At 34.7% G+C, this 14,147-nt stretch overlaps 1 protein-coding gene and 1 pseudogene across 1 annotated transcript; one reads left to right on the top strand and one right to left on the bottom strand.

Annotated features, from left to right (window-relative positions):
* Window positions 1–3,053, bottom strand: LOC142643185 (putative pectinesterase/pectinesterase inhibitor 12). Its single transcript, XM_075817730.1, has 2 exons — window positions 1,636–3,053; window positions 1–689 (listed from the first exon to the last, which is right to left on the bottom strand). The coding sequence occupies exons 1-2, from the start codon at window positions 2,714–2,716 to the stop codon at window positions 1–3; spliced, it is 1,770 nt and encodes a 589-aa protein (XP_075673845.1). The 5' UTR covers window positions 2,717–3,053.
* Window positions 3,054–5,992: 2,939 nt separating this feature from the next.
* On the top strand, window positions 5,993–8,761 carry LOC142643840 (putative pectinesterase/pectinesterase inhibitor 54; annotated as a pseudogene).
* The last annotated feature ends 5,386 nt before the right edge of the window (window positions 8,762–14,147 follow it).

Here is a 14,147-nt window from a genome sequence, read left to right as displayed (position 1 = left end):
TTAATTTACCCCAAATTCGCAAGGAATGAGACTTTGGTCCAACCAATCAACACCCGAAATGAACTGGGACACGGTGAAATTAAATGTATCCAAAATATCCATTATGTGATGCCCTGACCAAGTCACTCTGTCATCTGTTGATGAGCCAGGTCCTTTATTATCATACTCCCCATAATACAAAGTGTCTAATCTTTGATTATCATCATTGGACCACTGCGTCCATCCAACTGGGTCAATAAAGTTGTCAATGTAGGATACTAGGTAGACTGTCCGAGAGTACATCCTCCATGGCCTTCCTAGGTAGCTTTTTACGTTAGAACGCAAATCCTTTTCAGCTAAAATATTACAATTCTGGAAAGAGATTCCAGTTGTCTCATCTGGGCTATTACGAGACTGTGCTGTGATGACCGTGAATTGGCCAGACATTGGCATTCTTGAAACAATGTCACACGATTGAAATACAACCGCTGCATTCCCAAATATGAAATCTATAGTGCCCCTTATGTCACATTCTCGGTAGAATTGTCGAAAGGAATGGACATACAATGTATCCTCGTAACCAATGATTGAGCATTTGTACAATGCGACAAAGTCTGCATTTACTCTCAAAGCAACAGCTTGATGTTTCTCTCCTCCAGCTTTGTTCTCGATACGTAGGTCTCGAGCCAAAAAGCCTTCTCCAGACACCGCTGCAGTTCAATTTATTATATATTACTAATTAGTTACAAGTATAAGAAAAAGAAAACTTAGAAAAAATCTTAACTTAGTTCTAATTTTATAAAAAAAAAAAACATATAAACTAATGTGACTTGATATATGAATGGTGTCACTTTAACAGCAAATAAAGAAGTGTCTAAACTATTTTTTTAGATATGCTAGGAGTGCCACAAATTCTGCTATATAACTTTTATAAATTGAGGTCACCAATCACAAAAAAAAAAAAAAAAAAGTAATTTAGTGGATTTCAATTAGGTCAACTGATAAAGTCTCTAATAGTTGAATAAGAGATTTAAGATTCAATCTCCGCCTATACCAAAAATCAATTGGTGTCTTGGTTTAATGATAAAGAGCTATCATTAGAAGCAGACGCCAAAAGTTGAAACTCTAAAAAAAAAAAAAAAACAATTCAAGGCATTCATTTATTATGTTTTTGAAATCCAATAATAAAATTTGCTACTATATCAATTATGTAGTAAAAATTATAATATTTTCACAATTTTTTCTTTTTCTTTTTTCTGTTATATGTGACGTCTCAATTTGTAATATTCATGCAGTAAAATTTCTAATATCTCTAACATCACTTAAATACTTAAGTATATCCCAACAAATTAAAGTTTATTTAGTGCTCAAACTTAAAATTTAGAGTATTGTAATTTAATTGGCATTTTTTGGTGTTCCAACAAACATGTCTATAGTTCAAATTTCTCCTTGGAATTATTTTATTTAAAAAACAAAACTTAATTAACAAAAAGGCACTACTTCATGAACATGAATTGTGCCTCACAAGTACAACTTACACGATTAAGGAGGAAAAAAAAAGGTTAATTAGTTAGGGAAGGACACAAATTATTAGATATATAAAAGTAAAACAAAAGGCATGCTTGTAATGCAATTGAGGAAATTAGCTAAACATACCAAGAGTTGCAGAGCTGAAAGTGGTCCAGCCATCTACCACGCTTCTGTTACCAGTAATGATAGTGGCATCAGTTCCTTCTCCACGAAGAAAAATGTTTAGCTTGTAACTTGGGATTACCACATTTTCCTCATAAACCCCTTGTTTCACATAGATCTCTGTTTGATCATTGCTATTGTTTGGAGCAAAGTTGATAGCATCAGTGATGGTGGTGAAGTTTCCAGTTCCATCAGCAGCCACAATCAGCCGCACCTTGCTCGGGTCATATTCACTATCCAACATCCGAGTCCGACTCTCTAATTTCTTTGAAATCCATGTTGGAACACCCACGTCCACGAGGCGCCTATTATTTTGGCTGTGTTGGCTAATATTTTGGGGGAATTGGCTAGACAGAATTGAAAGAGAATTGCTCACATGCTTGTGCGCGTTAGTTATGGAATTTTGTAGGGCTGGCTTCAAAGGACCTGAAGCTGAATCGAGCGATTCCAAGCATGTGATCTTGTTGGTGAGTGCTGCGCTAAGGTAAGCTCTTGCATCGGCTAGTTTGCGTTTATTAATGGGTACATCATTGTTTCGGGACACTGATCTTTGTAAAGAAGACAATGTGATTTGGTGGAGTTCCGTACAGTCCTGGATGGTTCCTCTTTGTTTTTCGATGATATTATTTGAGATCCCGGCCTTGGGTAACAGAGCGGAAAGCTTTCTAGACTCATTTATTGCGGTTTTGAGGGTGTAATGGAGGTAGTAGGCCGTGTTGTTTGGACTGTTAGCCGTTGATATGGAGAGTTCCAATGTGTCAAGGCAGACTTTTGGGTATGGTGTGGTTTTGCAGATAGATTCTATGTTGGCAAAATATTCGGAATGGTCCGCAGAAGTTGTGGAAGAGGAACACGAAGAAGAAGAAGAAGTAGAAGAAGTAGAAGAAGAAGAGGAAGAAGAAGAATAAGTAGAAGAAGAGGAAGAAGAAGAATAAGAATAACAATAAGAAGAAGAATGAGAAGAGTTGAGAGCCCATGTTCTTGATAAGCTGAGTGCAGGGAGAAGCAAAAGAAGTTTCAGAATATTGTTGGTGGAGGAAGCCATCAAAGTTTGATGAGATAAAAATGAAATGAAGACCCACAGAGATTAAGAGGGCCTAATTACTGATATAAATAATGCCACTGAGAAAGTTAAGTCAAAGCTTTTTTTGTTAGAATTTGATTACACTTTAGACGCGTAATAATTAGGTAAAGCTATGTACTTTTTTTCGCGGGAAATCAGTGGAGAGATTTGAGTAGGTAAATGGAGATTGAGTAGAGGGCCACAGTGAGTCAGTGATGCACAGAAATGTGTAACGATTACTTAATTTGTTGTTTACTTTATTTATTTGTCTATTTCTTTACCCCATTGGGAGGTTTGTTTGATCAGACTTCAGGAGTGATGGGCGGAAGACTGGAAACTCCCGCTTTGGAACAATCAAGTCTCCTATTGGAGACAAATGTAAGGGACTCTTGCAGCATACATTGGTAGTTGAGCATGGAAATTTATAGGGTGTTTTTGAAATATGTTTACGTAGTGCTTACTCCTCTTACATTAATGGAAGATCTTTTAATAAATTAAATTACTTGAATCTTACCATGAATTGAATTTTTTGGATTTACCATCAATATGGAGTCGCCACAAACCAATAGAATTCTAAGGTGTGATTGGTCACCTAAGTCTAATCAAATTTATTTCCTAGAATTAACTAAGAAAACCCAATAGCTCGTAAGCTAAACTAGAAAATAAAATAATGTCTCCAACTATAAATCAAAATTCGATAGTTTGATTATGTGTGGGGAATGTGTTAGGTAGCCCACAATGCTTATTTTAAAATGATAATACATAGTTTCAAATTTAACGTAATAAATCACCGTTTAAAGAATAACTAAGATATTTGGTGTTTGGTTTTAAAAAGAAATAATGATATGCATGTACATGTGCAATGATACAATGGTAAAGTCTATCCTAAAATGACATATAAGAATAAATGACATGTAATCTATCTTAAGACAACATATAAAAATGAAGTGTAATGTATGTGAGAATGACATATAATCTATTCTAGCAATAATTTATTCCTAAAAAGGAAGTGCATGATTATCATTAATCTTAAATTTATATGTTTCATACAAATTCCCAAATTAAGGTTATGCCCATGTACAGTGGCAGCGCCACGTTCAGGCCAGGGTGGTCTTGGGACCACCCTACCTAAAATTTTTTTTTATATAATAATTTAAAATTTTTTATTTATCTACCCTTAAAAAAAATTAGGAACACCCTCAAAAAAAATTTATGCCAATAAAATTAAATTTTGGTGGACAATTTGTTCTACTTTCAAGCAAAAAGAAAAAGCTCAAAAAAAATTTGAACTAAAATCTAAAAAAAATTGTAACAGAAAATCTGAAGAAAGAAAAATTGTAATACAGCAAACCCACTTAGGGAAAAAAAAACCCAACATCAATCCTAAACAAAACCAACCTCAACCAAATTTTTAAATCAAAATAATTATTAACTAAATACCCAACTGGCCTAACCCAAACGGATTCTAAAAAAAAAAAAAAACAACCAAAACCCAATACGCTCTACCGATTCATCATTCATCAAATGGTAAAGCAAAAACTAAAATCAGAAACCTAACCTAAAGAAGAAAACCTCATCAACGAAACGACCAACGGACCAAGCACTGAAGCACATCAGTGCAATGGCGCCTCCGCCTGAAACTCGAGCAACAAAGCACATCAGGCATCAGAGATCAAAGATCGGTCTGATTGGATAAGAGCTTGCGATGCTTCGGCTTGGCCTCGAGTCCTTCCTCGCCTCGACGTGCTACTGCGGCCCACGGCACCGCTGCCCCTTAGGCCTCCCTCAAGGTATTTAAGTTCTCTTTTTCTCTCTTACGTCCTTGGGTTTGCTGTGGAGTGTCAACTGTGGTCTGAGAGAGAGAGAGCTCTTTCTCTTTGAACTGAAATGAGAGTATGAGACCTTTCTCTCTATATTTGATTCTCTCTCTTTCTCTTTGAATTGTAATTGACTTGGCTTTATAGATAAGAGCTTTACTTTATAACTTTACAATTATTTGCCCCTGTTTTGACTTTATCCGTTGGTGCTGTGTTGGTGAGTTTGTCTTTTAGTGTATTGTGATTTGTGAATTTATCTGATTGGCTCCTCTTGTGACTCTTGTCTATTGAGTGGGGGGTGGATGGGGCCATAGGGCCATGTGGGATAGGATATTTGAATTGGGGAAGTAAAGGCATGCAGAGGCAGGCACCAATACATTATAAAAGACAAAATTAAATTATGTTAGACACTAGGTAGTGAGTTGAGCCGTGGATAATGCACATGGGGTGTGTGCTAGTGTGTGCTAATTAATGCATAGTAGGGTGTGTGCTAGACTGCCAGTAATTAGTAAAAAAAAGTAATGAAGCAACTAAACAATAATAATTAATAATTTAATTAACCAATACATTATAAAAGACAAACAAATTAAATTATATTAGGCTAAACAACAATTAATAATTAATGAAACAATAATGCAACAATAATGCAACAAATTATAGTTTATGCTTCTTAAGGAACACCTTGAGAAAACTTTCTAAAGCGCCACTGCCTAAACTGGTATTATAGATCTCTAAATATTAGTGGCCTTGGAAAATACCAAGTTTTGAACAAACTGAATGAACTGGCCGTCTGGATCGTTTGCATCTACTTTGCGTTTTAAACTTGTTAGGACATGATATTTGGTTAGATTCTCCAATGGATGGGTTGACAAAAGAATTTATGACCTACATATATATACAACACTACCTTATATATTGAAATGAGTAATGATTAGTACACAAATGCTATTACACACTTTTTTTTAACAGAGAATCGTGAGTTAAAGACACGATTGTGTCTTTGTGTGTAAATCCTATAAAAACATCTTAACTATATTTTCCTTTTGTAATTTTCTTGCATGGAATGTTCAGAGTACTGGAATAGATAAAAGCAAGCACCATCAAATGCTTTAAGAAAAGATTGATTAATAATAGAGGCATGGCAATGGCATCGTCGTGTGTCCCGGACCTACAAATTACTCTAAAATGTTCCTTATGAGCATTAGGTACAATATATACGGCCACCAAAGCAATAGATAATCATTGTCAAGACTAGTGGATTACAAAACAAGGCCCACTGCCACTGAAAGGATTAGGAAATTTGAATCAGACGTATCACCGAGCACCACCTATGAGAAATAAGCCATGATAATATGCAAGTGCTAATAAGACTGATTTGGAATTATAAGTTCATTACAGCTGGCTGAGACTTGTTGTAACTTAAATTGTTCAAGCCTTTGGTATGAGGATGGAACTTCTAGTGTTTTGGGTGTTGGGATTATGTGCATTAGGTCTAGGAGGGGCTTCCATTTCATGGGCTGCCATGGATGATAATCAAAATTATGTAAAGGAATGCGGCTTTACTAGATATCCTATCCTCTGCGTTGAAACCTTGACCAGATTGGGCTCAGCCAATCAACCTGTTGACATGGTGTTGGCTCTTGTTAACAAGACCATCTCTGAGACGAAGCTGACCACTTCAAATTTTGCAAAATTCAGCTCCCAATTTGGAGCCTAAGAATTAGCTCAACGTGCCCATTATGTCACTGGTGGGTAATAACCAACAGCTTCACTTGCATGTTGTTGACAGAGACTCCAATTTACAACTACAATATTACATGTTTGTTTATGTGTTACTGTTTGTGTCTATTTGTATATTCTTAATTGATTAAGCCCCACTTTTTGTCTTTGATATGGTAGGCTATTGTGAAGAGCTCATGAACATGTCTCTCAAATGGCTTGAGCAGTCCATGTTAGCCCTAAAAGATTCTCCGGAGAAAAACAAGCATGACATTCAAACATGGCTAAGTGCTGCCTTGACTTTCCAACAAGCTTGTAAAGACTCAGCCGACAGCCTCAGTCTCTTTGAAGAGTACTTCAATATAGTTCAGAACCAGATATCTAAGAAGATGGATTATCTATCTGAATTGGGAAGTAATCCATTAGCTCTTGTCAACAGGATCACCAACACTGGTACTGGTAAGTCAAAGAAGAGCTTAACTTTTCCAAAGTGGGTATTTACTCAAGATAGAAAGCTAGTTGAGGCAAAGGCAAATGTCATAGTTGCCAAAGATGGTTCAGGCAACTATAAAACCGTGTCGGAAGCCATCAAAGCTGCTTCTGGGAAACAGTTTGTGATTTACGTGAAGTCAGGGATTTATAAGGAGAAGATTCAAACTAAGAAAGATGGCATCACCTTGATAGGAGACGGCAAATATTCCACTATTATAGTTGGTGACGATTGTGTTGCTAGAGGCTCTTCCACGGCTGCCTCTGCCACATTCAGTCAGTACTTTTGGCACTCTGTCTTTCATTCTGTCTCTCTCTTGGTAGCTTGTGTGTATTGTGTCCTAATTAGGCAATCATATATACGAAGTTAAGAGTCTATTTGATAATGTTGTTCTAGTAACGTTGTTTAAGTATTGTGAAAATACGTATGGATGAAAAAATGTTGTAAAAATATGTGTTATATTATCTAAACAACGAAAACTATTATTTAAACAATACAACCAAACAGACCCTAAGTGTAATAAAAAGGCGTTCAAAAACGAATTTGGCTTCTCATCATGCATTTGAGTGCTTCTATCTAATGCATTAATTAGAACATAAAATGTGATATGAACATAACAAATGTCTAAAATTAATAACGTGCCAATCTTATGTTTCTGATCCCATGATCTGATGTACTAGACAGGAAGCCTCACCCTAAAAAAAACAATTAGTCAAAAGAATACATTTTCAGTACAATTATGTTGTACAGTTCCCACGTGTATGTAAATATGCAAGTATTCACCAAAAAATGTATATATGTAACGACTATGAATATGAACAATAATATATATATATATATATATATATAAAGTATTCATGAGGGTTTAACATCTATTTAGAAAATTAAGAATAATTAAATTTCTTTTTGTGATATATTAGACTTATTAGTTTGTAAGAATTATATAATAAAATTTGTACTAATGTCATTTTTAATATCTCACCTTTTCTTTTCCTTGCCTTTATTTATTTATTATTTTTTTTGGTAGATATAAATATTTAATTTTTCATGCTTATTTTTAAGCTAAAGAGACCTAAGAAAATAAGAACACTATTATTCAATACAACCATGACAAATTCATTTGCCCGATAATGGATGCAACACTTGTTTATGTAGTGCTGACTTTTTGGACATATATATTCTGGCTGCGCAGCAATCACAGGTAACGGATTCATTGCTCGTGACATTGGATTTCATAACACAGCAGGTCCTCAAGGAGAACAAGCCCTGGCTGTGTATATTGCCTCAGATCATTCAGTTTTCTTCAGGTGTAGCATTGCAGGATACCAGGACAGTTTATATGCGTTTGCACTCCGTCAATTCTATAGAGAGTGTGACATCTATGGCACCATAGACTTCATTTTTGGAAACGCTGTGGCTGTTTTTCAGAGCTGCAATTTAGTACTTCGTAGACCACAACGTGGTTACAATGTGATCCTAGCAAATGGGAGGAATGACCCTGGTCAAAATACTGGCTTCTCGGTTCAAAAGTGTAAGATCATGGTGAGCTCAGATTTTTCTGCTGTCAAACATTCATACAATTCCTATCTAGGGAGGCCATGGAAGGAGTACTCTAGAGCAGTAATAATGGAATCAACCTTAGATGACGCTATAGCGCCTAGAGGTTGGATTGAATGGCCTGGAACCGAGAGTTCTACCCTCAAGAATCTGTATTTTGCAGAGTACTTAAATGTAGGGCCTGGAGCTGGACTTTCCAACAGGGTGCAGTGGTCTGGATATCATGTTATTGGAGCCGATGAAGCAGTCAAATTTACTGTCTCTAAGTTTATCGCTGGGACTTCATGGCTGCCTTTCACCGGCACACCTTTCATCTCCGGTCTGGAACAAGTTAATAAAAATCTTTAATTTTATTCTGAGTGTTTCACTTTATACTCCATAAATTATGTGTTTCACTTTGTGCTCCATAAATTATGTTAGGTCATGTCATTTTATCTTTTTTTTTTTTATTAGATACATTCTAATATTGTTAGTAGAGTATAATGTATAACATTAAGAAGGAAAAATAAGATTTTTATTTGCAGTAAGCAAGTAGATCTTAGGATTGCTCATGTTTTAAGATATATATATATATATATATATGTGTGTGTGTATAGTTAATTTGTAACTCTAGATCAATTACCCAAGAAAAGAAACAAAAATACCATATTGTTCTGCCCTCTTTTTCATCTTGGAATGGTAATGATTATAAATATATGTTCCTTAATTTGGTTGCTGTTTTATAATTGACTTCTATGCTTTATCTGGACACTGGAGGCACCTCTTGCATTTCTCATTCTCTATTGTTCAAAAAAGAACATTTCCAAAATATGTAGTAAGATTACTACTTACTAATGATATAGCTGTTATATGGAATAAAGTGAGGACTCCAAACTGAAGGCAAAAGACATTTTTTTGATTGATAAGGCAAAAGACATTAATTACTTTAACATGGGATTTCTTTTTGTGAGTGCTTCATGCGACATGGGAACATTCATCATGAAAATTTAAGCTAATAGGAATGACAATGTTGAATATAAACCATTCATCTTTCACAATTACGAAATTATCATTTAGGTCCAATGGCATTTTTTTTAGTGCTTCCAACAAAGATATTCACAATTAAAACAACCTAAGCAACAACGTTACTGAAAAAGAAAAATTAGCATTTTACTTTTCTTTTTTCTTTTTTTTTTTCTTGAGAAACAGCATTTTACTTATTTCATTTGGAAAATGACTCAACAGCAAATTACTATCACATTTATACCAACTGAATGAGGTGGTTTGGGCAGCGTTTGATGCCTAGTTTGAAGGCTTGTTTTGCATATCATTGTGTTACACTTAGGTGTCAAAGACTTTGCAATGACTCATGCATATAATAGCACTCTGTAGGAAACACCAAATTGAATTAACATTGTCGGTAGAGAATTCAAATTCCATTGTCGGTGGACTTGAAATGGTCATAGATAAAGTTCACCGACAATGGAATTTCTAATGAGTCAAGCCCTAAATAGTTTGTATTGAAATCGTGCATCAATGGGGTCCATTAGGGATACATTTTCTATTTTGCCTTAAATTTAAATAGAGAATTAGACTAGCTTAATTTCTACAAAGAATATTAAAGTTTGAACTTTATATATATATATATATATATTAACACAACTGTTATTCATCCAAAAAGAAATAAAATTTATAGTATATATATAGACTTTATCTACTTTATAGATAAAGTCTCTTGTGTTAGTGTCTTTGGCTCTCTTAAAATGGTAAGCTTGGGTTGGATCTATCGACTTCTTGTGTGGTGGTGAGTTTGATTATTTTTCTCTGTTGAAAAAAAATACAGAGAGAGAGAGAGAGTTATGAGTGTAATTTATTTTAGAATTTTACTAACGCGTGTCCTTAAAAAATATATTAATAAACTATTTTAAGAAGACTTTTATAGAAAAATGAAAAAAAAAAAACACAAACACAAACTTTTTTTACAACTTTTTCAATTCCCATAAAACGTTTTTAAAATGAATAATTAATGCCCTTTATTTTATAAAGGAATGTGATGTCTTTAGGCTCCTGGAATTTTCCTTGAGCAAGCACCTCTCATTTAGAGTCCTTTTTCTTTTTTTTTTTCTTTTTAATTTTGTGAGAAACGGGAAGGTTGCAACCTAAATGGATTAGAACACAATTAAGGTTGATTGAAAATAAGACTAGACTTGATGGGTGATCACAAGAACTGTAGCTTCTAGCCAGCTAGTCCTCTATACTCACATGGTTGTCCCTCCCCACTTTTAAACTAATTATTTGTCCTTTTCGAAGTCTTTATCGACTTTTAGCATCACTAAAAGTTATAGGATTTCTTATCGTGGAACACATTTCCGATCAAACTATCAATCTTTAACTTTGGTTTTGGACCATCTAACATGGAATTCAATTGTTATAATGACGATAGAGAAGATAGTTAGTTATCACAGGTAGTATCACAAGTCTCATCCCTTCGATGAGCTGATTTTTAATTAGAAGGGGTTATGGAAGGGGGTACCTAATTAATCATTGTATTATATTCACAACATTAAAAACATTTATATATATATATATATATATATATATATAAAAGAGAACTTCACATATGATTAATTATCATATTATATTCACACAAAAAAAAACGTTTTTATATAAGACGATTAAATGAGATAATTAATATTTGCTATTCATAGACTATTTGTTTAGGAGCAACAAATTTGCCACTACTATTTATAATAACTTGATGATGTATGTGACTGTAATTGCTAAACCATCACTTTCATATTACCATTTTTTTTTTCTTTACTAATTACTGTTACACATTGTAGAAAAAGTTCTAACATAAAAGTTGTCCACAAACTTTCTCGTTTATAGAGAACTATAACTCCATGTTTCTATGGGTTCGAGTTAACTCATTGATAAGGTCTTTTTTATCAAATAAAATATTTGAATTCAAACTCACTTAAACCAAAAATTTGGCGAAAGATCGATGATATTAAAGCTTAAAAGCATCGCATCAAAGTAGTTAGTAAGTCCATATTTTTTGTCAAAACTAGTAGTACACCAGCACGGAATAATTAAAATTTTCATATAAAAAAAATATAAATGTTTTATAAATATTATTGAAACTATCAAAATTATTAGTAAGCTACTTTAAAGTCTAAATTAACTATCATAATACATAGAGATATTGAGTCACTTGATGTAGAAATAGTATGTATTGTGCAAGTTGTATTATATTGAAATATAAAATTATGAAAGACAATTAATATAATTAAAATAAATAATATATTTTATTTTAATTTTCTTTAAATTTTTTGGTAAGAGAATCTAAGTTGGAGTATAATCTTAAATTTTTTAAAGCCTAGAGAATAGAGTTTTATCTAGATTAAAACATCAGAACAAGACAAATAAATTTTAGTTGGAGTCCATCAAACACAAATTAGTTGGAGTAGAATTTTGAATTATTAAAACTTATAAAGTTTTAGATAGTTCAAACTATCCTAGCTAACAAGTATAAGATATAAGCTACTTTAAAAATTAACGAAAGTGTAAACCAATTGTCATATAGAGAAAGACAATTACTTGTTACAACTACGGTTTTAAGGACCCAACTTTTGTTGTAATAGAATTGAATTTTTTTTTTTATCCAAATCATGTTCATCCAAATCATCATTAGAGAAAAAAAGAGCAATCTTTCTAACTTTCTTCTTAAAAAAATTTTCTTTGTCACTAGCGAAAGTCTGGGTTCCCCAACTTCTCCTAGGCTGGGAAAGAGTCAGTCCCTTCCTTTTGAAGGCTAGTTAGTCCCTGTTAGCCACCATTTGGTTGCTACAGGCTAGTGGGTTTTTTCTTGTAGGGGTTTTGGGAAACACTTTATTTTCTTTTGTTTCATGGAGGAGATTACTGCGAGGTGGAATAAGATGTCTCTTCAAGGACCGGAGGATGATAAGTTTGATCTCCGATCTGACATGGGGTCAAAGGAATTCATCTTGGCTGCAAAGTTTCTCACAAAACGGGTCCTTAATGTTAATGCCATAGCTCGTAATTTCTCTCAACTATGGCACACTCGGAATGGATTCAAGATTAAGGATCGTGGGAACCATATTGTTCTCTTTATCTTCAAGAATAAGTTTGATTGTGACAGAATCTTTTCTTCTCAACCTTGGAGTTTTGATAAATTTCTGGTGATTTTTCAGAGGTATGATAATAGCACCCACGTACAAAACTTGGATTTTGAGAGAGTCCCTTTTTGGGTGCAAGTATAAGACATTCCGATCAACTTTATGAATAAAACGATGGCTGAAGGATTATTTTCAGGTATTGTGAAGTCTGCCCTTTTGATTTCTCAGCTATGGAAGGAGGTGATCATTTGCATGTTCGTGTTATTCTTGATATATCAAAGCCTCTATGTCGCAGACGTAAAATCACCCTTGAAGGTGGAACCACGAGGTGGGTATCTTTTAAGTACTAAAGGCTGCCAAGTATCCGATATTGGTATGGTTTTTTAACTCATGGAGATAAAGATTGTGATCTATGGATTAACAGTGAAGGCACGCTCACAATGGAGGATCAGAATTATGGGGCTTGGTTACGAGCTCCGTTATCAAATCAAATTAGAAAATCCACCATATTCTACCAACAGAAAATAGATTCTAAGGTTTTAAAGGATTCAGAAAGTGCAACCTTTTTGAAATCTCACCAAGCATCCTCTTCGTAGAATGGAGTTTCGACGGAATCGTTGGAGAAGGTAATTTCAGATTCTTCGCTTCCAAATATCTCTAATTCTACTTCATATCCTATTTTCAGGGATTTGGATGATCTTCTACCGGGATTTGGGGGTCAGCTCAATGTAGAAGGAAATTTTGTGCATACTTTGCACGAAATTGATGCAGATTTGAATAAATTTGATGCGATGGAAGGCGTGGATGGGAATTTGGAAGTGTTACCAAATAAGGAGTCTGTTATTTCTGCAAAGCCTAGTGCCGAGGATATCCACGTAAGAAGTACAACTCAGCCCTCAGCCACATGCAATTCTCCATCACTTATCAACAAGTCAGAAAGACCCCCTTTGGTAGACCTCTCGAATGCATTGACTCTCCCACGTGCACCTCACTTCCACCTAAACCGTCCTAGACCCGCGTTAATCATATACCTTCTGAATCTGAGGAAAACTTAAAGGTACTCACAAGAAAAAAGAGGGCTACATTGTCCAGGAAAAATCAGCAAGTTGTTTCCAAAAAACTAAATTGGTTTCACATGTTGATGAAGAAAATGCAGTCACATTGGCGAAGGCTGGTTCCTAGCCCTGCCATGAACAATGAATCTCATCTGTTAGAACTGTCAGTGGCTTGGGAACTGGCAGACAGTTCATGAGCTTGGAGAATTATTCTGGGCACTAAATCCCTCAGTCGTGTTTTTAGCCGAAACATGGTTGGAAGAAGCAAGGCTAACCAGTATTCGTGATTCTCTTCAATTCGGTCATTACCATGGTGTTTCAAGGATTACTCGTGGGGGTGGCTTAGCTCTCTTTTGGAAGAATGGACTTACTTTAAATGTGGAATAATCATCTCAGAATCATATAGATGAGGTGATTAATAAAGGAAAGGAAAATGCATGGCGTTTCACAGGAATTTATGGACCACCAGAAACGCAATTGAGATCTGAAACATGGGAGCTGATTTGTACTCTTCATAGATGTGGATCTTTGCCATGGCTGTGTGGAGGAGATTTTAATGAAATTTTGAAATCACTTGAAATGAGTGGTGGCAGACTTAGACCCTATGGCCAGATGGAACAGTTTCGTGAAGTGTTGGACGAGTGTAATTTATGGAGC

The sequence above is a fragment of the Castanea sativa genome, chromosome 7, assembly GCF_040712315.1.
Source record: "Castanea sativa cultivar Marrone di Chiusa Pesio chromosome 7, ASM4071231v1".
NCBI lineage: Eukaryota > Viridiplantae > Streptophyta > Magnoliopsida > Fagales > Fagaceae > Castanea > Castanea sativa.
Note: the sequence above shows the minus strand (reverse complement) of the source record. Positions and strands in the feature narration are given on the sequence as shown.

Excerpts from the sequence above, each read along its gene's own strand:
- LOC142643185 (XM_075817730.1), bottom strand. The coding sequence starts at position 2,716 with ATGGCTTCCTCCACCAACAATATTCTGAAACTTCTTTTGCTTCTCCCT. Across the intron at positions 690-1,635 it reads TTTCAGCTCTGCAACTCTTG|CGGTGTCTGGAGAAGGCTTT; the intron begins GTATGTTTAGCT and ends ATTGAACTGCAG.